Raw genomic sequence first — 25,994 nt, forward strand, 5'->3', positions numbered from 1 at the left:
ATTGAAACATTTCTGGAACAAGATTGTTTCCAACTGTTCTGAGTGGATACCATGGACAGTTATTACAATTTAATGTAACATAATGTACCCAGCTATTTATTTTAGATGACCTGTAAAATGTAACCTGCTATGGCTTATGCACGTGTACCAAAGTTTTGGGGAGTACAATCAGGACTAAGAACTGTCATAGCAGACGACAATTCGAACAAACCCTCCAGACACTCTCATGCCTGGTTAATATTGAGTAAGTAGCTGCAGTTTTATACCTCCATGCACTGCTGCGTATTAGTGGAATATGAGAAGTTTTCCTGGTGAAAATACAACCACAGATATACCAAACCAGAAACAAAGAACACAAGGACTTCTTCCTACAAAGCTGCAGGAATAAATGAGTTTGAAGATTTGCTGTATCTCTGAAGTTAAAGTGTTTGAGTGAATGAAAAACATACTGAAAGAGCAATTTATTTAGTGAGAACAATTTTTAATACAAAACATGTTTCAAAATTATTTGAGGAAAAATACTTTCCTCACCCCATAATTGCATGATTTGTGGTATGTGCATATATAAAGTTAAGCTTTAATTGTAAAATTTAGACAGCAGAGAAAGTCTGCAAACTGTACTTATAATTTTGTGAAGCAGGATGTATTCATTCAGTTCAAAGAAAACCCATGCAGCCCCCTTAACATCAAGCTGAAGAGTCACCTAACTGCAGAATAGAGAATTTTCATGTATGTATTTAAAAAATATTTCTTTAATGAACTCATCAATGAAAAAAATCCTACTGTTTGAGAAACAGTAAGAGTCAGTTAAATACAACGTTTTATTTGTAATTGTGTCAAATGCAGCTCATGAGGGAAGCTGGTTCTTCGCAAAACATTAGATGATTGGAAAGTGCTGATAAACTTAATGTACATTCAAGTACATTGCTTTAATTTGAAGTGTACTTTTGCTACTGGAGATCCTTATGCTAACACCGTGAATTTCCCACTGCAACCTGCCAAATTTCTTCTTCTGGGAATTAAAGTGGCCAAAATTTCTCAAAAGTGATGAATAGCAAGAGTGAGGCACCTTTCCTTTACAGGTATAGAAAAAAACCTCAAAATCAGTATATAATACTCAAGCACCTAATCCAGCACACAGGCATTGAAACCAAAAGACCAATTTTCAAAGGCAGTTTTTGTAAAAGTACCACACGTTTTGCCATTTTCTTTCTAGACTAACCAGTGTAATCAGTCAGGCCCAAACATTCATACCAGACTATCCCCTACAGAGCACAGACACCTTTTCTCATGCATTTGCAGTTTGTGTTTGACTGTAATCAAGCCAGGATGTAGTCAGCCCAAGGAGAGAATAACTATGACTGCATGTGCTCCAGGGACAAAGCTGGACAGCAGGACAATGTTTATCAATGTCACTATCTCATGGAAACCATCTCTGACATCCTGACCCCACAGCGCTTGGCACTTTCACCTTCTGAAGTGCTTCGAACGAGTAGTGGACTGTGAAGAAATATGCACGGCCTCTTAGGCTGGAACCCATTCTGACCAATGCAGCCATGGCTGGACAGACCACTTAAAGGCCCTGATCTTGTCTCTGTTGGGCACAGAGAAGTCCGTAGTGAAAATATGCTGGTATCTATTGTTCACATCTTAGCATAATCACCAGTGCTATTATTGTTAAATGAAAGAGAGCCCCCTCCCCTAAAAGCAAAATCATCTGTTTAGACACAGCAACATTCTGCTGCCTTGTGTCATGATACTCCATGGCTGTTGCTGTTTGTCTCACAAAAATGTCCAGTAATAGGGTTTTTTTGCCTTCTCAGGCCTCCATTTCTTCCATCACTTCCATCACAATTGTTCGAGGGCCGGTCAGGATGAGGTTGCTCACTGTCCTATAATCCACATGGAGAACATTGAGGCCATTGACAGACACGACAAATTGGCAAACCTGAGGAGAAAGCAAGCAGCAAAATGAGTTATGCATTAGACTTTATTTTGTTAGGTTAATTACACAGATGTACTATCAACTCCTGGGCAGACAAAACCTTCAGAACTCTTCACATCATCTCATCTGGTACTCTTAAAAGCCCCCGCATTTCTTAGAATTAATCTGGCAAGTTAATTTTCCATAACGTTTTTTTTTTTGAGACATCACTTCAACTTTCAAATCGGTGGAATTTAGCTTTCCAATCTTTGAAATTCGGAGGTCCTATATTAATAATTTTTTTTTGTAACAATGTTATTTTTTCTTGTATCAGTGATATTTTGTAGTATCAGTGGTGCTTTGCAAACAATATGGGACATCAGCTAAGGGTTCCCCAGCACAGGAAGGACAACTGTTGGAGCAAGTCCAAGGGAGGCCACAAAGATGATTAGAAGGATAGAGCACTTCTTCTATAAGGAACTAATGCTAAGGGAATTAAGTTTGTTCAGCCTGGAAAAAAGATTTCTGGGTGACCTTATTGTGGCCTTCCAGTGTTAGTATGGGGTTAAATGTTTCTGAAAATCATGTGAAAGTAGGCCACAAGAATGCTTGGTATTTGGAATGGTTTAGCAAGCTATGATGTTTAGGAATTGGTGCTTGGGGTCTCTAAGATACCTAAAGATAAGATTTGTACATGTTCGTACAAGCTCAGGCTATGCTCTTATGAAGTAATATTGATAAGGTTTAATGAAGTAATATTGATAAGGTTGTTATAGTGATTACTGCTACAGCTGAAATTGCATAAATATGTGCACTTTGAACAAAGATGATGGAGCTACATTTGGGCTGTTGATACCCCTAGTTCCTGCACACTTCAGTAAAGCACCTGCATGTAATCGTTCTGTGATTATGTGTGTTCACGAACACAAGGAGCCTACAAGGAAGATGGAGAGGGACTATTTTCACATGGGCCTGGAGTGACAGGCCAAGGGGGAAAGGCTTTAAGATGGAATCAAATTGGTTTGGATTAGATATTAGGAAGAAATACTTTACTATGAGTGTGGTGAGGCACTGGCACCGGCTGCTTGGAGAAGCTGTGGATGCCCCATCCCTGGTAAGGCCAGGTTGGATGGAGCTTTCAGAAATCTGGCCTAGTAAAAGGCGTTCTTGTTGACAGCAGGGGAGTAGGAACAAGATGATCTTCAAAGTCCCTTCCAACCCAAACCATTCTATGATTCTTTGACGATAGCTCTGGCTACTGCAGTCTGTTATCTTTAGATTGTCTTAAATGCTTTCTTAGAGATTTTAATCAGCTATTGGTAATCACAGCAAAAATATGCACCATGTTTCCAGGCTCAGGGTGAGGTTGGATGACGACTTCACTAGATTCAGTGCCAAAACCTCCAATGGTATAACATGAACCAAATGGATCCAAATTTTAAGAAATAATATCATGCAAGATGAAGTCAGTACTAGGACAGATTAAAATGTCACTGCCATGTGACTGGTTTTAATTTCCTTCACCAAGTATGGCTTATTAATTAATTTCAAATATGCTAGTATTTTGTCTGTAAAAGCTGTACCAAATACAAACATTGGAGGTTTTGTATGATTATAGACCATTTTCAAGCAAAATAATCTTGATAGAAATATACTGACCAACATCACTGTACATCTTAAAATACTTAAACAGAGAAAAAGTCACATCAACATTGTAAAAAGTGCAGGAAATGAAAGATAATACTGATTCCTCAAAGACATTAAGACTTCTCTGCATCTAATCATAACATTACAGTGTTTGGTAAAAATGGTTGAAAAATATGTGTTGTGTCTAGATCTGTATTTTTAATGATAAAAATATGGAGCCTAAGTGAATAATAATATCACCCTGATGTTTTGATGGAAACAATACATTCACTAGAAGGCTATCTTACCTGTAAGTCACCTTGAATCTGTAACAAAGAAGCTAAGAAACATCACCAGAAACTGTCATGCTTTATTTCATATGGACACACTGGATCAATGGGTTAGGGTCAACTTTATGAGATTCAACAAGGCCAAGTGCTGGGTCCTGTACTTGGGTCACAACAACCCCATGCAGTCTGGGGAAAAGTGGCTGGAAAGCTGCCCTTAGAAAATCACCTGGGGGTGCTGGTCAACAGTGGCTGAACATGAGCCAGTGTGTGTCCAGGTGGCCAAGAAGGCCAATGGCATCCTGGCCTGGATCAGGAACAGTGTGGCCAGCAGGACTAGAGCAGAGATTGTCCCCCTGTGCTCAGCACTGGTGAGGCCACACCTCGAGTGCTGTGTCCAGTTCTGGGCCCCTCACTGCAAAAAGGACACTGAAGGGCTGGAGTGTGTCCAGGGAAGGGCAATGGAGCTGGGGAAGGGTCTGGAGCACAGGTCTGATGAGGAGCTGCTGAGGGAGCTTCGGGTGTTTAGCCTGGGGGAAAGGAAGCTCAGGGGACACTTTATCACTCTCTACAACTCCCTGAAAGGAGGCTGTAGCCAGGTGGGGATCAGCCTCTTCTCTTCTCCAAGGTAACAAATGACAGGACAAGAGGAAACAGCCACAGGTTGCACCAGGGGAGGGTTAGTGCCAGGTCTAGTTGACATGATGGTGTTTGGTCATAGCTTTGATATAATGATCTCAGAAGTCTTTTCTAAGCTATTTTATTCTGTGACGAGAAAAAATTTCTTCACAGAACAGGTGGTCAGACATTGGAACAGGCTGCCCAGGGAAGTGATAGAACCACCATCCATGCAAGTGTTAAAAAACCCATGTGGATGTGGCACCCGGGAATATGGTTTAGTGGTGAACACGGCAGTGTCAGATTAATGGCTGGCTATTAGACCAACCGGTCTTTTCCAGCAGTAACAATTCTATCAGCCTATGATTTTTCATTTCTCCTATTTAGGCAGAAGCACAAGACAGAAATGGATGCAGGAAAGGTGGGAAGCAGCTCTGGTGTCCCCCAGTGCTACCTCTAAAGCAGATTTTCTCACATACCAAGTCACTTAACTTATGTGTGCCAACTAACTTCTCTCTCAAGTAAAATGTGCGGTGAAACTCAGTTTGTATTTCTGCAAAATGGACAGAATGTAGCTATCAATTTAAGAAAAATTACGGAGGAAGCAAACCCAATCCAAAAATGTAACATTTCATAAAAAATGTCACCGATGGCTTTAATCTCTGCTTCTTAGAGCCTCTGCACTGGAAGAGTGGCAGCAGCAGCCCCTGAAGGGGTGGTAGACTCTTGCACCTTATTCCTTACCCTCAGAACTCCTCTGCAGAGCTGAAAATCATGAAAGTAGCCTTACTGGTAGCCTAACTGATCACTAAAATATGGCAATCAGTGATACAACTGAATAAACTCCCATGGCAGTAATCTTTCCTATATATGAATATTTCAGCTGCAAGTAGCATTGGGAAAATGGTTCAGTTTTTGCATGCAGACAAAGCCTCCTAAATTTTAAGTATTTTTGTTGAAAAGGTAACTGGTCATCCTCTGCAGTGTGTCCAATTAGTATATAACGGGCATGTCTATTTATTTAGTTTAAAATGCAGATTACTGCAGTATCTGTAGGTCTCAACTTCCAGTGGATTTCCTAATACTTTCTATGGCTTTCCAAGATTGTATCAAGTTTTACTGAATTATAGCTCTGGCTCTAAAATAGTATTTGGGTTGATTTAAAACAGACCTGCAGAAACAACATTGTCTCTTCTGGCTTAAAGCAATTTTTGGAATTTGAATGGCTGATTTTTGTTGTACTATTGCATATTCTCAGACTTCTTGAGTTACTGGAATCTCAATGCATGGGACATGTTTGGCCAGGTTCACACGTGCAAGCATGCAATGGATAATTCTGCATGCTGGACTGTGTGGATTGATGGATGTGATTGATTGGATGTGTGGGCACTCAGGGGCCTTTGGAGAAGGCCCCTGCCAGGCGAACAGACTCTCAGACCAGCCAGTCACCCGCAGCAGGGCTGCAATGGTGTAAATGCAGATGGTACAGGCACGACGTGAACAGCAATCTGGATGCCAAAGAGTGAATTTCTTGTGGAAGACAAGAGCTGACACGTCTGCATTCTCAATGTGTTTGCTTTACCATATGCCCTTGGCGGTACGATTAACCAGCAATGCGTATGGGCTGAGAACAGCCCCTTTGTGCCTTCCTTTGCAGTGGATCCACGTGGCTTATTAGTTTCATCATTCCCACTGGAGAGGATTAGATGCAAGAAGTCCACCCAGGCTAAATTAAAAGAGAAATGCAGAGGGGACAGAAGTGCACAGTCCCATCCTAAAACTGCAGGAAAAGAGCCATGAGGAACAGAGATGGTAATAAAGAGCCAACTACCCTGTGGGTAGAAAACTCTCTCCACAGTAATTGCTTGACCAGTGCTCCTGAGGACTGAGTCTGCAAATTCCAGACCTGGCTCCCTCAGCAGTGAAGAAATGTGGAGCCATTTGCTCTGTCCTCCAATCCTGCTGAAGAGAAGGTTTGCACAGTCCTGAGCCCTTTGTCATGCTGACTGCCCTCAACTCAGTTTTCTTCTCCCCATCCTGATTTCCTTTTCAGCACTGCATCCAGTGAGGGGAAATGAAATACAGTGCTGCTTTGTGCATTTTAGTCATCATCAATCCTGCCCCAAAAATGCTCATATTGTGCATTGCTCTACTAAAGTTAGAAAACAAGCAAAGAGCAAGGGAGCTCCCACTCACCAGCCCTAACCGAATATGTCAACCCATGTATTATTACTTCAGGAATTTTCTTAAGGAGACTGATTTACAAAAACACAATGATATAATGTCACATTTATAAAAACACATTTCAAAAAGCTGTAAGTGCTCAGTTCATAGCTGCAGTTGTTAAGGGCTTTGTAACTACAAACATGTAAAATATTTCTGTTGGTTTCCACACATCAGTAACTATAATAGATGATAAACTACAGTTAAAAGAGCCTCAAAGAACCTTTTACTGCTCATTTCCTCATTGCTCTCCAAGGAGCTTGACAAGAGATAACCATCCTTTTTTATCCCTTAGACTTCAAGAAATGACACAGCCCAGAATAAATTCCGACCATTTTGTTGGTCAGGATGTGGTGATCTAAAAACCACAGAACTAATAATAGTTAAATAAAGTAACACTCAAATGAAAAAAAAAAAACAAACCAACCTCCCTTAACTGATTTCAAATATTTAAGTATTACAGCAATAAGCATTTATTGTTGAGTATTTCAATTTCCCGCCATTGGTAACAGCAGCTCATGGAAGCAGGGACGGGAGAAAAGGCACTTTCTGGAAAGGTCTTTCTGTGGGTTTTCCATGGTGCATACAGAAGGTTTAACCAAATCCAGGTGTCCCCATGAAAAGATAAACTTCAAGTTTGAGCTTATATTTGAACAAATAGGATCTGGGAACCTGTCATTAAAAGAAGTTAGCAAAGATTCGTCGTGCCATTTATCATGAGACTGAAGATGGCAAGAAGAGGCGAGAATAATTCATTACCGTAACATTTACTGGCCAAAATCAGGATTGTGCTGTACTTGGAACTGTACAACCCTTCCTCCCCCTCACTGGTAATTGCTCTTTCCTCCACGGCAATCTTTGGCTGCCTGCCCCTCCTCAGCCTTGCCAAGCTGCCCTGCAGATGTACATCCACACCCCTTGATTTTCCTGCTGGGATAACTGCCTGCTGGCCAAACCACAGCCCCTTCCCTCGCAGGAGGCTGCCTGCACCAGGGCTGGACAGCTGAGCTGGTGTTGATCAGGAGCCGAGATGAGGATGACTGTGGGATCCTTCTAAGAGACTGGCTGCAGGCATGGGTGTGGAATTGCGCAACTACCTTAAAGCCAATCATTAAATAAAAACACTGCATACCTGTCACGAATTCTTTGTTTGTTCTGCTTCAGGATGACCTTAATATTTATAAATGCTACAGGAATGTTCTTAGAGGAGAGGCAGCTAGCCTAGATCCTTGGATATTCAGATGCTGTTTGTACTGTAGGCTTTAGTTAGCTCTCCCAGCGAAGCCAAGCCTTGCTTGTTGGACTTTTTTGAATGTAATACGTTAAAAAATCCTTTAAAAATGTTCTTTTTCTAGGCACACTTTTTAGAAGGGTGTTGTGAAAGTTTATGAAGAGGTGGAAATTCCTACTGCAGACTTTGACTTAAATGATCATTGCTGTTCGGGACAGCCCTAAAGAGACATTTAAATTTATAGATACTGTCACTCCAGCTGTTCATCTCTGGTACAAAGCAAGTAAGAGCCATGCACATTCAACAGATAATATATCTGAAAACAGTATGATAAGACCATGATTACATGGCCACTTTGAGATAAATTTAAAAAAACAGCTGACCAGATGAAGAATAATACAACTGCCACAAGGCAACATGGGGACAGTGGGGGGACTTTCCACAGCAGCAAATGTGTGTGCCCCACTCCAGCAGCTGGGGGTGAGGTGCTAATCTCATATATGTGCATTATAAAGGATTTATAATTTACATGTCAGTGCCTGGACAGTATCAGTGGCATCCACTCTACTTTTTTTGTTCATTTGTTTGACTGCTTGATTGACTGTGGCATTTTGGTGTTTTTTTGGTGTTTTGCTTGTTAACTACTCTTTAAGAAAGTACAAACACTACTAAAATTGCTGATCAAATAGGTACCAGAGCAATCAATGCTACCAAATATAACTCAGGCTTAAAATTCTCAAATTCCAGGCTAGATTATGCAATGACACAGTAAAGATAGTGGCAAAAGATAGTTTTCAGCAGTACTGATACTTTACCCCATTATCTAGGCAACAATGGGAATATCCAGGGTCTAAAACTGCAAAGCACAAAGTCTATGCCAGAACACTCAAGTTTTCTCCTTCAACAACAATATAGTCAACCAAACAAAAAGGTTTGATGGGCTGTTTGGTACTGATAGTAGCTCTGGCATCAGCAATTAAGAGCATAAAGAGATGCTGAAAACACTGCCACCAGTTAATTTCCACTGAAGGTGTGAATATTGCTGTACGCATGGCAACTGTATGAAGGAAAATATTAAAAAATGCTGGAGAGAGTGTGAAATCCAGTCTTGCACTAATCTTTTCACTCTGGAGTAGCCAGGCCTTCACTCCTGGACTCTGTGTGGATCTGAAACAGATTTCTAGCAGCTGACAGCTCAAAGCAGGCCCACGTTCTGCAGCAAAGCACATCCCTTTGAGACCAAGGTAGCTCAGAAGTTATTAGCACATTGCACAGAAACAAGCCATTGTTGGGAAAGCTGTGTCTGAAACAAGGCTGGCTCAGTCATCCAGCAGGAGACAGACTGTATTTAACCCTTTGCTCTGTTCATCATTTGTATCCACAGTGATTTCCATACATGTGGACAGTTTGAGACATGCTTCCTTGACTACTATTTCTTCTTATCATCTGATGTGAAGCCTAAGTCACACAGATAATTTTTACTTTAAGACAAAACATTCCCAAAATGCATGAATAAATGTATTGTTTTCTTTTTAGTCTCTTTTTTTTTTTTTAAACCTTGCTAGCATCATGTAAAAATGATGAATTAGGGCAAATGTGGGAGTTATTTTCAACCTTGGAAAGTTCTTCAGCAATTTTCCTAAGAACAAATATAAAAGCTCCTAAGTATAAATTCTTTCAGAGCTGTTCAAACAAAACTGTATTTTGACTATTTTATAGAGTAGAATTCATATCAGAATTGACAATTTAAGTGTTTTAAAAAGAAAAGTATATCCCAATGGTAGTATTTTTGCTTTTCTTCTTGTTAATGAAGATTAAAATTAAATCCATTACAGAGACAGCCTGCTTACATTTCTGTTCTACAGATACACTCAATAATTATAAATAAATGCTTTTTTCATGTCCTACTAATCTGAGAGGGACAAGGATCATCTGGGAGGTTTGAATAGCTCAAACTTATAATTGTTTCATTAAGGCATTCTGAAATTCACTGTGACTTCCAGAGGAAAGTCCTTCACATGTGGTTAGCAAAGCCATCTGTCTTCTGTGTGCATGAGAGACCCACAAGATCCTGATTGCTATTAAATATCAGACCATACTGTCAGTAAGAACTTATGGGCACCCATGAAATCAGGGCTGTAGGGTTAACATTCTGCAATTGCCAGTGACTTGGAGACGTCATCAGCAGGATATCCAACAAATCTAACTTTTCACACTTTAGATACCTTTAAAACCTCTGGGCCATTCTAAAATTGAAAACTTACTGGTTGACTCCTGTGGTATGGCCACAGCTCCCACCTGGGAAGGTTACTAAACACCTGAAACTGTGAAGGAATAAGCAAAGCAAAGCAAAACAAAACAAAACAAAACATAAAACAGCCTTTACCATTGCTTTTTTCAAGAGTCAATACAGCTGCTTTGGCTTTTCTTGTTTTGCTGACAGATTTCAGCAATATTTGGGCAAGGCTTAGGTGCTACAAGAACAAAACATCTGAAACACAGCTTTCCAGCTTTCTAAATGAGGAAGGGGACATCCAAGCTTCCAACATTTTAAAAGAAGAGGTATCTCTCCAATTGGATCCCTTCCCCCTTGCACGCCCCTTGCTCCTCTGCAGATGCTGGGAACCATTCCTCCCACTCCTGCCTCCCAAGGACCACTGCCCTCCAAGCAAACAGATGGAAATCAAGACATCATTTTTTAAAACCTAATTTAAATATGAAATATGAAAGAGTTGAGAAATGACTGAAAGCAAACACTTCAATTTAAGACTGTTATTTTGTCAGAAAGGAACAAAAAAACACCGTTTGCTGTTACCAACTAGAAAGGAGCTGTTTACAAGTGGATAACCACACAGGTCTGCCTTGCCAGTTGTTAGATCTGTTAAATAAATCTTCCCAGCCAATTACCAAATCATTACTTTCTACCTCACACACCACATCATGGGTTTGCATACAAAACCCTTAGTGACAATGAGGTTTCCCTCTCTTTAGGGCATAAAAAGATAATTTTACTTTTAAAAGAAATGTGGGAAAAAAGTGCTTGCTTATTAAAACCTGGATAAGTAATCTGATTTGGAACCTCACAACTCTTTCTGCTCACAGAAAAGGACACACTCAATCTGAATTGCCAAGGAGTCTGGATCCAGCTATCAAACCCCTTTCAAAGGGGAGGAAGGTTCATAGCAGGACTTGGTTCCTGCAGTCCCAAGAGGTGCTCCTGTCCCTTTGTGCAGGCTCTGGGAGCAGCACACCAAAGCCAGGCACCGCTCCCTTTTCATCCTTTTCATCCCCTGCCAGCAAAAATAAATAAATGAAAGGACTTGTCTCCAGGCAAAGTAAGTTCCTTGATGTGCCTGACATGGATGGAGGAAGGAGGCAATAGATATGTTTGTGGTTGGAGACAAAGGGAAAAAGGGAGATGAAAAGGAGGTGAAAATTGGATCAACCTTCTTTAGAAGAGGAAGAAGTGTAAGCAGAGATTACACTTAGACCAGTAAACTGCAGCCTTACGTTTTCAGGTAACTTTAAGTTCCAGTGAAATCAAGGGCAAGATGGATGTTATGGTACCATGAACAAGTGCAGAGAAATCTGGGGCAGGAGAACAGTGGAGGAGAAAGAGTGAGAGCTCAAAGCTCAGAGCTCAGCTTCTTTTACACACTTAGACACACAGGCTGCATTGATGCTGATACAGGATTTCTTCTATTTTAATAGGTCACCCATAGCCATAAAGCGAAGGAATCCCCATGCTCAGCAAGAGCCCAGGCTAGAGATGTTGAAAGTGGTACCACAGAAGTGCCTAAGACCTAACTTCCACATAAAGCAAACACAGGCAGCACTGAATTTTTTGCTCTCACTCTCTTAAGCTTTACACTGTCACAATGGAATGAGGAAAAGAGATGAAAATCAGCGGTCCTAAAAATAATGTTTCCAGTTAGATTTTTATCTTTGTTTTTTTGTTGTTTTTTTTTTAGAGTTCATGAAGTCTTGATAGGATTAGGAAAGCTGGAGCCTCACAATTCACAACCAATGACATGTTGCTGGAAGGTTAAAAAATCATACCACGGCCTTTCCTCCATAACTGAGGTTACTGGATGGAACAGAATATATTGCAGATGTGTGTTCAGTTCTGTAAATATCTCTAGCAAAAGTGTAATTGGCTGTAGAGTGGGTGGTGTGGGAGTAGGCAAGTATCCAGGCTTTGCATAAAAAATATTTTGTCTCGAGAGAGGTGTGTTTCTTGTTCATTCTTCACACCAGTGTGAAGCTGGCCTACTATTCCATCAGGGGTCTAGGGTACCAGCAGAGCACAGTAAAACTCATAGCAGAGAAAATGAACTCCATTTACAGAATTGAAATGCAAGTTCATAATTCTTGTGCTCCATCTTGGTCTGTGACTGCAGAGTGATGTGGATGGTTTTCCTGAGCTAGGCTTCGTTACACACTTTCATTATATACATATTATGTACTTCTTTCATTTTTAAAAAAGAGGCTGGATTTTTTATAGTTTTCCAAACAAATTGGTCTCCAACTAAAAAAAACCCAATGGGAATTAAACAACATAATCTATAAACTGCATAATACAAAAAAATAAAAAAAAGCAGGTAAAAGGTAATATCTATTTTATAACATAATACAGTAAGTCACATAATATAAAAAGTCATAGATTTTCAAGGGCTTCATCATTGGTTCAGATAATCTCTCCCTCCCTTCCTTCCTTCCAAATGATGGGAATCTGGGGGAATTCAAGTCCTTTTTTCTTCACCAGGAAGAGAATTAAACCATTACTAAGCACACCCCACTAACAGAGTGGACAAATTAGAGGAGGAAAAGAGCTGACCAAGAGCCCATGAGAATAACTCTTGCTTTGGAGTGCAAATCTTTTGGGCTGCATGAGTGTCAGCTCTGCAAGCAGTGGAGCTTTGCTGACAGAGCTCCTGAGTGATCAGGCAAATGTTGACACAGCGAACAGGAATTATTCACAAAGGTAAATTAATGCTATCTGTACATATCTGGAGAGTAATAACATAAGAACCTAATACCCTGAAACACAAACCATCCATAAATATGGAGTCGGGGAATATAGGTCACTGCTTTCCATGGCCGTAATTGGGAATTGGTGTGTAAAATCACTGACTTAATGTGATTCCCAGCGAGAAATACCCACAGGTAAAGCTGGGCCAAGGCTGGGCCACATCAGGAAAGCAAACCAGTGACTGCATGTCTAACTTTATAAGAATTTTTATTGTATAGTGCAACTTGATACCTACCATAGAACAGTTCTGAAAATGTTAAATAACTTGAATGGATAAAGATGGCTCTGGGTAAAATACTGCATCAGTGTCAGAAGAACACAGAGTCTAAGCTTAGAAATGTCTTTTAATGCTTCGGTTGACCTTTTGGTGTCTTTTTTTTTTCCTGGTATATCTGTAACTAAACTATATTTGATAAAACAAAACTGCACATAATGAATAAAGAACTTTATGTATCTGTTTACTTACATGGTCAAATATAATTATGCTGAACTGTAGTTCAATTAAGTCCCATAATGGTTAAAAGCAGTCACTAAGTGTGAGTAAGGGAATTACAGGGGCAGACAGACTCGTGCAAGGCACCCTCAGCACTCTGTGCACTCTGCACAGTATCCAGCGTGTCATGAGCAGGAATAGTCTGTGTTGTTTGAGACAAACAGCTGCTCTCTGTTTCCACAGACAAAAGTGCAATTGTTTTTCCATGTGTTTGGCTAGCTAAACAGAGCCTTGGCTTTAATGCAACATGCTTCCCAAACCATTTGCTTATACCATGAAAGGAAGCCACTTTGTGTCTTGAGCAGCAACACGAAAAGAGACGAAGAGACGGAGAAGTGCATGCGAGAGTCAGTAGAGCAGCAGCTGTGCAGCAGCAGCATCCTAGAAGTGCTCAGGGAAGAGAGCTGAGATAGCCATGGACTTGTAAAACCAAGAGCATCTGAGGAACTCTCCAAGACATCACATGAAATGAGTATTGCAACTAAACCAAGTAATACAAAATGCTTTGTATTAGCATTGAGAGCAAAAGTAGTTAAAAATGACAGCTTTTTGCTGCATTGGCCTCTAACTCTACGTCTCTTTTACAGACACTCAAGCAGATCAGTTTTTCAGATGCCAGTACTCTCTTTAGAGATCCTGGACTACCTGGGAGTGACCTGCAGTAGCCTATGACAGCTCCAGCATGGGTGAGATCCCAGCTGTTGTGTCAGGCACTAGATCTCCCTTTATAATGGCCTGCAGACCACACAGGAACTTGGAAGTTGTATCAAAACACAAGCACAGCCCTGTTTTACACTGCTGCTGTCTCTCTTCCTGAATGGTTACAGCTGTAAGACTCCAGGAAAAAAAATCAAGAAAACACTTCCATAATGGCAGGGTGTTCAGATATCTGGGTTAAACTGTCATAAAACACCGGTTACTTGAAAAGAATTTTTAAGACTATCATTTATTAAAATAATGTGACTAAATGTAGAAAATCCACTGACCTCCAACAATGAACCTGCAGATTTTTTTTTAATTTTATTTTTATTTTTTTTTGTATTTGTATTTCCTATTGATGAGAAGGAGCCAACACACAAACACAAGTACAGTGGGTCACTTGTTGCCCAACAGCGTTTTAGGTGTCTGGCCTACAAACAAGTTCAATTCTAATGTCAAGCACACCGCTGTGAATGCAGAAAAAAGAGCTCTGAGATGTTATGAAACTTGCTGGACTCACATAAGGTTTCAGTTGTTGTAAAGAGGAAAAAAAGTTATTTTATTGGCCAGTAAAACTCCCTCTGTTAAGCGTCTTTAGGAAAAATCACACTGAGGCATTGGAAACCTGATACTGCTCTGCAGGCCAGAATTTGGGTCTGGGATAAGCAAGTAAAACCTTGTTAAACCTGTGTCCTGTAAGTTCAGCGGGGGAAAAGATGTTAAAGGCGAAATTTAGACTCAAAAAGTTGAATTTACTATTTTTATATTTCACCTGGGAATTCCCAGTGTCTTAATTCCTTTCTCTGTAGTGACTAACACAGATCCTGTTGTCCAAAACCAGGTCTGACAATCATAAAAATAATTTTTCTGTTTTCTTTTGTGTGTGCAGTTTGCAGTTCACATCCTGCTGGCGTGACGTTTGCGTCAATGCTCCCAACTGCATGGGAGGGGGTCTTTCCCCTCATACCTCAGTGTGTGACTTCTCACATGCCAAGTTTTGATTTCTTTATCACAGAACAGTTCCAGATAGTCACAGCAAGCACGTGGTCTCTAGTACAAAATAAAGGTGGATGATTTTCAGTCAATTTTATGTCCACTGGCTCAGAAGAACAGAGGCTCATGATCCGCTGAAGGAAGCACAGTCCCAGACCCAACTGCCTGGTACTGGCTGTGCACTCTGAGGCTTGTGTACAAGAGTGGGGTTTGCTTAACTTTCCAAAATAGCTTCAGAAGCTGTGCAGCTTCAGAATAGATTTCTTCGAAACAAACTTATCCCTATACAACTCTGTGGACAAAAAGGCAAGGCAAACCAAGGAAATAAGCAGAAAAAAATGGAGATCCACCAAAAAAAAAGCAGGAATGCAGGATGAAATTCTGACATGTCAGAAGCTAACAGGAGCTTTATCGTGGCTTTAATAGAACTAAAATTCCACAATTAAGAGTCTAATGATTTATTAGTGAAAAATGGAGCAAACCAGGAGAATTTTTGTAAAGATCAGCAGAGACTAGAATGTGGTAGCACTGGAAATAGAAAGTGTCTCTCTGCAGAGTAGCTACAACCTGGGCAGGGGTGGCAGGTTGGGATGTCACAAAGAAAGTATCTGGAGTTAATACAAATTTCAGGAGAGGGAGAAGGATGACTTAGAAAGAGAAGAGCTGTATAAACTGATGTTTGAAACCTGGGGAGCTGTGACATTGCTGCATGGGAGTCATGGGGCCCAGTCTGCAAATTCTCTGCTCTGACACTGGAAAACCTGGACCTGATGCTGTGAACCACATGTCCCACGAGGAAACTAAGAGACTTTAGCAAACTCATCTGTACAGCTGCCAAAATGGATCTATTAATCAAATGTTTTGGTTATGTTTGAGAATATGTCAGATTTTCTGGCATTTTCCATCTCTGTTTAAACCCAAACCACTTCACAAGAATTCTGGTGAGAAATGGTCAGTATTGCACAGAGGGTTTGTGACAGAAAAAAGAGGAGAATCTAAATCCAATTTGTGACTTCCTTGTGGCCACCATGGGACAGGATCACCAGCAGCCCAGTGGAACAGTGTCTGTAAGAGTCTCCTGACACAGAGGTTCAACCATGACAGGGCTTCCAACATAGAAGAGGAATAAAATGGACAGAATAGCTAGTGCAGTGAAGGGGAAAAAGAGAGATATCCAGTCCTGCACTGGGATTCCCAGTGGAAAAAACTTCCACTATTTCATTCAACTTAAAGACACTGTGCTAATGCAAAGGATAGTCAAGGACATAAAGACTCTGTTGTCGCACTTCTAGTAGCCTGTAATGAAAGCAAAGGAGAAATCTGCCAAATCTTGTCTCCTTCTGGCAACTAAACAAAGTTCTGGCAGTGACACACAGTGCAGCTTTCAAACCATGTTCTTCTTCAGTTAGAGAAGCCTCTACTTTGGTGACAGGGTTGAATTCACAAGACTCCCAGACAAGAGGAGATGGGTGCAATGTAGTCTTCTGCTCAGTTCTCACAGAACCATGTTACTGTGATAATTTTCATGGCATTAATCCCAGTATACTAAGAGTAACATGGTTTTAGGGTAGGTCCAATCTATATGAAATTGGTAAAAAAGATTCACTCTAAAAATTTGGGAACTACTCATTGAGTGTAATTAAATACACACAGGGAAAGTGGAAGCCTTGGGACAGTTAAGGAGGCATCACCACAGCTCACCAGCATCACTTGAGCAAATGATGACCACAGACCAAGAAGAAAAGGCAGACACAGAGCAGGAACACCCAGGCATAGATTCATTCACTGATCAGGAAAGCACTGCAAGTGCTATACATGTTAAAAAGTTGTCAAGCACAACCAGCCAAGGTCTCATTTTTCATGTTGGTGGCAGAGCAGAGTATTTTCACGTTCACAAATATTTGATCCCTTCCAACTTCTGTTGAATCTTTATGCTACTGACTAGCTTTACTAATTTTTTCTTTAGAGTCTTTTAGAAAGATTACCACTAAGGATTAAATAAATAATAATGAAAAAGCCATCCAAACTGCTCAACATTTTGTTCCCCATTTCTATGCTCTTAACATGTCCTAATGCCCTGGTTCTGCACCTCAGGAGGAACAACCCCATACACCAGTACAGGGCGGGGGACAACCTGCTGGAAAACAGCTCTGCAGGGAAGGAAATGGGGGTCCTGGTGGACAACAAACTGCCCATGAGCCAGCAGTGTGCCCCTGTGGCCAAGAAGGACAATGGTATCCTGGGGTGCATTAGAAAAAGCATTGTCAGCAGGTCAAGGGAGGTGATCCTGCCTCTCTACTCTGCCCTAGTGAGGCATATCTGGAGTGCTGTGTCCAGTTCTGGGCTCCTCAGTGCAAGAGAAACATGGAAAAAATTGAGTGGGTCAAGTGGAGGGCTACAAAGTCAGTCAAGGGTATGGAGAGTCTTACAATGAAAGGTTGAGAGAACTGGGCCTGTTAAGCCTCAAGAAGAGACGACTGAAAGAGAATCTCATTAATGTCTATCTAAATGGAGGGTACCAAGAGGATGGGCCAGGCTCTTATCAGTGGTTCCAAGCAATAGGAAAAGAGGCAACATGCAAAAACTGAAGCACAGGAAGCTCCACCTGAACACAAGGAAGGACTTTTGTACTGTGCAGTGATCATGCACTGAACAGATTGACCAGGGAGCCTGTGGAATCCCCCTTAGTGGATGGGCATGTCCTATGCAGTGTGCTCTAGGATGACCCTGCTTGAGCTGGGAGGTTGGACCAGATGACGCCCTGTGGTCCCTTCCAACACGACCCATTCTTTGATTCTGTAATGTAACAACCACTCTTCTCAAGCATTATCTCAATGATGTTCGAGGCTAAATCTACCCTACTTGGTTCACTTTCCAATCTCTGTGATGGATAATAGCAGATAAAATCTGAGGTCCTGCTTACTGCTGCATAAAATGAAAGACAGAGTTAAACCATCTTTGAATTTTCTTTGGTTTTGCAAAATCAGACTGATTTTATGGTAAAAAATTAGATTTTCTTAAAATTAGATTTTCTAAAGTCACAAATGCTTGAATACAGCTTCCACATTTCTGTGGAGGAGAATGGACCTTTATATTATAGTTTATCATTAAATACTATCAGAAAATGAAGCACTTACAGAGACATGTTTGAAACTTATATATACATTTATATTCAAGCCCTACAGCAGTGGCATTCATTGTGGGTAGTGCTATGCATGTTTAGCTCTGCTACTTCTCTATTTATGGACAAGCTATGAAAGCAGTTTGTCAGCAACTTTTTCTGAGTGCTCATATTACCAAATACATCCATTCTCAACTCACTCTAATGTAATTATCGAATTCGGCAGCGAGCTGATAACACAGCTAAAGGAAAATCCCAACCTGCCTCAGTGTTTTCATGCTGTAATTGAAAACAGATGGCAACTCGTGTAATTTATGCTTTTCTACAATCAGTAACATGTTGGTATAAGATAAGAATTCTAAGACTGAATAGCATCTGCTTCAAAAACACCATATGCTAGTGCACAGCATAAATATTTATCCAAGCCGACTCCATCTTCTCATTTAAAGCTCAATTCCATGAAAAAAATGAAAGTACCCTTCAGATACCTTCAATTAGCACTGAAGCATCCCTGGAGTGCTCTGAAGGGTTAGAGGCCTAGCATCAAACACTGAGGTATCTTCTTTTTCCTAAACTTCACAGAGAGGGTTAAATGGAGGCATATACCTTACTGATACAATATAAATCCCAGTTCTCAAGCTCCCACTAGGGTGCCTTTAGGAGTCACAAAGAAGTTTCTCACCTAAAATATCCATGCATCTCTACCTTTCCCACTATACTGTAAAAGACTGGAAACTGGACTTGGGATATATTTTCCTGGGGGAAGTTTTTTTTAAGGATTTTTAGTCTGATTTATCTTGCTTGTCAAACAGTTATGCTTTCCTTATACAGGTTTTGTATTTCTCTGCAGCTTGAGGTACATTCAACTACACAAGAATCTCACTGTTCAAATTTCTTCCAATTGCAACACTATAAGGCATTGGTAATTCCTCTGACATCACATGGTTTGGGGTTGGTCTTCACCCTGCTGGACAATTATAATGTGTGCCTTTTAGTCTTCCATATTATAAATCTGTAATACATTGTTATTGTGGCAGTACTTGAATTCTTTGGACTAATTAGATAGTACAGATGTTCCTTTGATTACATGAAATGGGCTTGATGACCTTGATGAAGTGACATCCATTGGCTTCTTGACACAGTGGCAACTCAATTACACTTGAGAATTGGTTCTTATTCTGCTAGTGAAATCATTTGAGAAACTGGACCTGAAATAATCATTTGAGAATGCAGAAGATAAATACACAGGCAGAAAATATATAAAGCTGATCTCCTCCCTGTGCCAGCTTTCAGAGATCAGGAGAGCAGAACCATGCTGAAAGGGTCCTGGCTGCACATTACAGTTCCCAAGCTGAGCTCCAAACAGAAGGTGTTGGTACCAGTGACAACACGTGGTCCTTCAAACTCCCTGCTGCTGAATTAAAGAAGAACTAGGCTTGAAAAGCTTAAACAGCCACTGGCAATTTGTAGGATTTGAGCACCATAGGTGTAACAGCTGTAAGTACTAATTTGCTAAGAATCAGTTTAAGGAATCAGATAGCTTTCTTTTGACAGTTTGAGCAGGGCACTGATTTCTCCAGCCAAGGGGAAGAACAGATGATCAACAAAATGAGTGATTAAATTGTCTCTTTCACAGGCCTCATACTTAGCTAGGTCTGCTTGTACCATCACACTCTGTTGCACTTATGTCACACTAAATAACATTGTGATGCATAATTTAAGTCACCAGTTTGAAGTCAAGTTGTAACTTTTCAAAAAATACTTAAATTACCTTAAAACAGAAATGAACTTACATAATAAATCACTGAAAAAAGAGAAAAAGAGTTTTACTGACAACAGCTGGCAATATTTAGCAGCGTCATCTGTAGATTTTTCAGCCAGTCAATAATGAATATTAAAGCAACTTGGGAACTTCAAAATCCTGCTGTTCTTGTCTGCACTGCTGACGACAGCAGAGAGCTAAACAGAGCTGCAAATAACTCAGAAGAACGCATCGCAACACTGACTCCTTTCATAGCCTCGCGTCGCCTCCAGCTCCCTCTTGTTAATGCACTTACAGCAACCACTCTCCTCACAATGCTGTCACAGGCAAACATGCTTCAGCAAACCAGGTCCAAAAATACTTTAATAAAGCTAACTGACTAGACGTTTATTGAATTATTTTCTCAGCTTCACACCTGAAATTTCAGACTCTGAGTGGTAATCCTATCTACCAGCCCCAGAAGAGGTATCAAGTCCTAAAGCTTATAGCCTCTAACACATCTTTAGCAGATCACTCTAGTAGGGATTTTGTCAGAAATAAGTTCTCTGAAAATTCCCCTGGAAGAGGATGTCACACATAAGGAGATAGCAAGTGCTGCCATGCTGAGGTGCACGTGTGTGACAGAGCCCACGTGTCCCAGCCGCTCGCTCCGTGCCCAGCCACTGCCACTGCGGGCAGCCAGTGTCCCGAGCTCATTGAGTTTTCTGTTCAGATTCCCAATTCACAGCACTTTGGAGCAGGCCAAAAACTCAGACAAGCTCAAACTGAAAGCAAACCACCAGTAAGTCCAGCAGGTAGGTTAAGCCTGCAGTGTTTACTGCTTTCTGTGATGAAAGATAGAATTTTAAATGCACAAACTAAGGTGCTACAATGAGATTGTGGGCAGCAGTCCTCTCTCAACAGTATGTTCAGTATAATGCAAAGACGGGAAAATAGTGCTCTCCAAAACAGGCAAGTGCAAAATCACAAGCTTTACAAATAAAGACATTCTAAAAACAATTACAGTGGATGCATCTCCTTAGGAGGAAAATCCCTGCTGCTACTGCCAAGAACTTTTCTGCAAACTGCAACGCCAAAGCTTGGCTCTTCTTCAAATTCTTGCCCTTTTCATCATAGCCAACTTTCCTTGTTAGCGCTTCTTTGGTGTAGCACTCTTTTTGCAGACAAAAGCCTCTTGCACCAGCCCACCAGAAGTTACCATGCCCAGCAGCCTGTTTTCTAAGTGCCCTTCCTGCAGCTTCCACACAAGGGAATATTTAATTTCAAGGAGCTGTCATCTAAAGCCTGTCATTCGTTTTCTTTAAATTTGCCAGATTGAGGAGTTCTGTAAACAGATGGATTAAGTGACATAGATTTTTTTAAAATTTCAAATACTGCAATATGATTTACATACTTATTGCCATGAGAACATCTAACAAAAGCCCTTATTTTCAAAGGAAAACACCATCTCTTCATTTGGCTAAAAATTTTTTAGGCAACAACTTTTGTATCTAAAGAGGGGATCATCTCATATACAGCTATAATTTTTTATGTGCAATTCTGCTCTGGAAAACCATTTCATGTAAAGATAACAGCTTTGAAAATGATCAGATCTGTCCTTGTGTAAAAGCAAGGCATTATATTCCAGTTTTACAGCACTGTTTGTTCCTTTCAGGACAGTGAACTATTTTGCATTCTTCAATCTTGAATGGTTCAGGTAGACCTCTCCAACCCATGGGATTACACATATGACACCACAGTGTCAGGTTTCAGAATTGCTCCACTGTACAGCTAGCCTCTATATTCAGAGAATAAAAGGTGCTGTAAAACACTAAACTGTCAAGTTCAGGATCTAGAATATACACATGAATTAATAAATTATTTTTAAATTTAGGCCCTTTAAATTTTAGGCAGGATCATTATTTGAAAATCATACTCTTCATATAAAAATTGTAACTGTAATTATATTTAGGTGTTGTATAAAACATTAAAAAAAAAAATTCCAGCTCCCTCAGAACTCAAGCTTCTTTGCCAGTAGGATGTCTGTGTGCTACATGCTCCAACAAGCTCTGCAGCTGCCAGTCCCTGTCCCAGGGGTTTTGCCTACCTGTACTAAAAAAAAGTTTCCAAGGCAGTAGGTTCCTGAAAGTTCCATTAAAAAAAGAATTAGTAGGCAGAGAGCAGGAACCCCTGTCCTGCTCTTGCTAAGGAGGGTCCCATGGCAGTGAGCACCCTGGCACCATGCAGTGAGCAGGATGTGCATCCCTGGAGCTGTGGCCTCCAGCTTGGTGGGTGTGAATAGACAGGTGAGAGGCAACTGGAAAAACTTCATGGCAAACATGTGGAATACACCTGAAACCTATATCTGTGTTGCTGCCATATAATAAAGCATGGCATAAATGGATAATTTGATCTTTCTGGTCATCGGAGCAGCTGTAGCAGCTAACTTTTATTAAAACTCGCTTTTATCTGTACTTAATATAATACTTTTTTTCTTTATTTTTCTCTGTGTACGAGGCAGAGATTAATTCACAGATATATGCAGGATGTGATCCAAGACCAGAGGTAAGTCAATGGGCTCTGCATTGCAGTGCAAAAGCTAGAAGTGGAATGTGTATTTATTGATTCTTAAATCACTTGTGAAGCTATTTCAGCTCTTTATGAAAGTATCATCTGTTGTTCTTTCCAAATTGTCTTGAATCTTAATTGCTTTAGACTGAACAACGGGCTATGTTAGCTTCACTTTCATGAGGTATGTCTGACTTCGCCTGTTCCTAAACAGTCCAGAAGCTGCACACCAGTAGTCGCATAAATTAGAAAGTAAAAAGGGAATCTAAAATTGTGCAGAGTTGAAAAAGCATGAAAATAAAAAAAATTAAATAAAAAAATCCATCAAAAAATAAGAACACCACCACCACCAAAACCAGCCAACCACTTGTAGCAAAACCCACCTCAAAAAGTGAAAAGATCAAGAAACCAAGTTGGAACAGACAATCAAGTCTCATGTGAAAAAGAGACTTCAAGAATCTCAAGGACAGAAGAAAAGAAACAGGAGGGGGTTTAAAGGCAACAGAACTCACTGTGCACAAATGCCTGAAACTGAGACAAAGGCACTGAACACTGGAAACAAAAGCACCTCTCCATCCCCAGATACTGGCAGCACAAGACCTTCACAGAGCAGCACAAATTTCCCTGGGAAATCATCCCATTTTGAGAACTCACCTTCATCCCAGCCGCGGCTGCTGGCCCACTGGGGTCCACAGCCTGGATGTGGCAGGGTTTGCTTCCCCGCACCACAAAGCCCCAGCCCACGGCATCACCAACAATCTGGAAAGAAGAAAGGACATGATCACTTTAAGCAGCTCCGTGAAATTCAAGGGGGCAACTTCTAAATGGTCTGAGACGTAATTTCAAGATCCCTGTAATTCCAACACATATTAGAATACAGGCTGCTATGTCACTCATGGGAAAGGCTCTATCCAAATAACTCCTCTTGCTTTGAATGAAGTTTTTCTGTTAAACTAGGAGGCTGTAAAAGCAATGATTCCATATGACTAGGTTCAAGAATATCATTAAAGAAAGGCTCTAATAATGTATGTGAGCCAAATTTTCTATCTCATCATATAGAAAGACCCTGCTAGAAACCCCAGAAACCCTACCCTGCTACCAGTTTGGGTAGGTGATCCATTCCTGCAGAGTAGGAACACCAAGTCCATATGAGTTTATATAATATAAATGTTATTGGCTTTATGTAATTTTACATCCATTTTAAGTATCACACTGGCATAAAGACAGAATAAACAAGCGCTGAATCAGACTTAAAATTTGTGGAAGTACTTATTATGGAGTTTGGGATTTTTAAAGTATAAACCTCGGCAAATACAAATAAATTCTAATTATCCCATCAGAAAATGTCTGTTTAGACTGCCCTATGCATATAACATTCAGAAAATAAAGAAAATACTGGAGACATACCGTAAAAGTTTTTCTAACATATGGGGCTCCAGGCATCAAGAGTTCATCAGCAGTCACAGGTCTCTTTAATACTGTGGAGGTACAGAATGAATATTCAATAAAAATATTCCTCTGGAGTTTCTCCTAATAAATAAGATACAGTGTCAGGATACATCTTTTTGGCCCCACTTCCCATACAAGCTTTCAATTCTTGCAGACTTGCTTGGAAGCAGTAAGAGAACCAAGGAAAAGCCTGCAGAATAATTCTGAGTATAAATGATGAGATCTTTGGAAAACTGGGGCATTTAGCCAAAAGACTGTTGTCTGCAATCAAAATGTCCTAAACACTATCACAGAAAAACAAAGTGGCTTTTCTTGTATCCAGTGTTGAAACAAGCGACCAACCTTCCTGGCACAGAGCAGCTTTCCTTCACAACTCACTGTGTGCTTGTTGGGTGCTCTCTGCTATTTCATCTGAGTTGTGTTTGAATCACAGAATTGAATAGCAAGAAAATCCTGCTAGGGTGAGGAATTATCTCAAGAGATTTCTGCAACCGTAAGCCCAGACCTGTAACTCCCATCTTATCCAGGGACAGATGAGGAAACCTACAGGTGTTTGGGATTTTAAATGAAAGGAAATAGCAGTAAGTTTCTGCAGGTCCCCATTGCCTTCCTATGTAATGGCATCATTTTCCTCCAAATAAATTAAATTTGAAGTTCTGCCAGATCAAATCAATACCATCCTGCGTACCATCCTGCATACCATTTTTTATTTGTCCATAAATGCTTCACAGACAAAGGACAACATAAAGATATATGCTGTTCAACCCATTTGTCTGCTTCACCCTTAATATTATGGCTCTTCTTCTTTTAGTGATAAATAATTTTGACAGTCTCTGTCTTTTCAGTCACAGGTGGGAGACAAAATTTCTCACAGATGGTATTTGAAGACATTCTTGAATTTCTTAATGACATTCATGGGAGCAGGGAGAATTCTAGCAGACAGACCAATACTTTTTTTTTTTTACTTTCCCATGCATTTTGATGGACTGTCATTTAGTCACTGTTATACTCTGCAGAGCATGTCTGGTCAATGTGAAAAAATCTGAATGACTGCTCATTTGACAAGTCAGAATCAGGTAAATCATCCATGCAGAGCTCTCTTATGTGCCTCCCTTCATTATACCTCCAGAATTTTTCTTTTTTGTTTGATGATTGTTTTTCTACATGATTGGTCAAGTCATAACCTGAGTGTTTCTTAAGTGTTTGACTGCAAGAGACCACATCTTACAACAAATACACCTCTGCCTTGTGTTCATTAGCATGTAGTTCAGCAACACACTCTGGGTCTGGATAGCAGGAAGCTATTTGTGAACAAAGTCTCCTTATAGTCAGCAGAGGATTTAGAATTCCTCGTAACATTTACATCCGACAGCCTTATGTTAACCTATGCAAGCTGACGTGCGGATCTGTACTTGTGCGCTGGGAGAAATAACCCGACATTGCCAGTAATTGTATAATTCTTAAAAACCAGTCTGTTTATAAGCCCACTGCTGTCCTCTTTCAAATATGAGTCTGTTAAAGCTATTCACAGCTTGAAAACTAGTCCTAAGGGAAAATTTCTTCTAAAAAATTTATGCAAGAGCAACATCAGCCTATTCTTTTTCTTCCAGTGTTGTGTAATCAGCTGCATTAAAATAAACTTGTTCTCACTACTCACGGCCTGACACTTCATATAAAATCAGAACCGTAAATGACCAGAATAGTTGGCATACTTCAGATAACACACACATTCATGGATAGCACATGAACGCTGTTTTATCTGTCCCAGAAAATTTTCCAGGATGTAATTAATGTACTGGGGACAAAGAGCTACCCATACAAAAGCTACCAGAACGTTTCTGGAAAACATACCTGAGAGATATTCTGCCAAAACATGATACTGTTATGATACAGGGGTAAGCCCCTTTCATGAAGAGGTGAGCATACTGGTAGGTGGTGCTGAACACTCAACAGCAAAGCACCCCGAGGATGCAATGGCCACTAGAACTG

At 40.4% G+C, this 25,994-nt stretch overlaps 1 protein-coding gene across 2 annotated transcripts in view; it reads right to left on the reverse strand.

Annotated features, from left to right (window-relative positions):
- Positions 1–460: 460 nt before the first annotated feature.
- DEPTOR (DEP domain containing MTOR interacting protein) overlaps positions 461–25,994 on the reverse strand; it is a 76,192-nt gene continuing 50,658 nt past the window's right edge. For both annotated transcript variants that reach the window (XM_005516936.3, XM_088060810.1), the window contains 3 exons: positions 23,964–24,034; positions 23,211–23,315; positions 461–1,948 (listed from right to left, as the gene is read on the reverse strand). In XM_005516936.3, the coding sequence (XP_005516993.1) occupies positions 1,820–1,948; positions 23,211–23,315; positions 23,964–24,034 (305 nt within the window). In that variant the 3' untranslated portion in view covers positions 461–1,819. The remainder of the gene's footprint in view (positions 1,949–23,210; positions 23,316–23,963; positions 24,035–25,994) is intronic.

This window comes from Pseudopodoces humilis, chromosome 1 (assembly GCF_049639895.1).
Source record: "Pseudopodoces humilis isolate 2021_Gansu_Grassland_sample_001 chromosome 1, ASM4963989v1, whole genome shotgun sequence".
In the NCBI taxonomy this organism is placed as follows: domain Eukaryota; kingdom Metazoa; phylum Chordata; class Aves; order Passeriformes; family Paridae; genus Pseudopodoces; species Pseudopodoces humilis.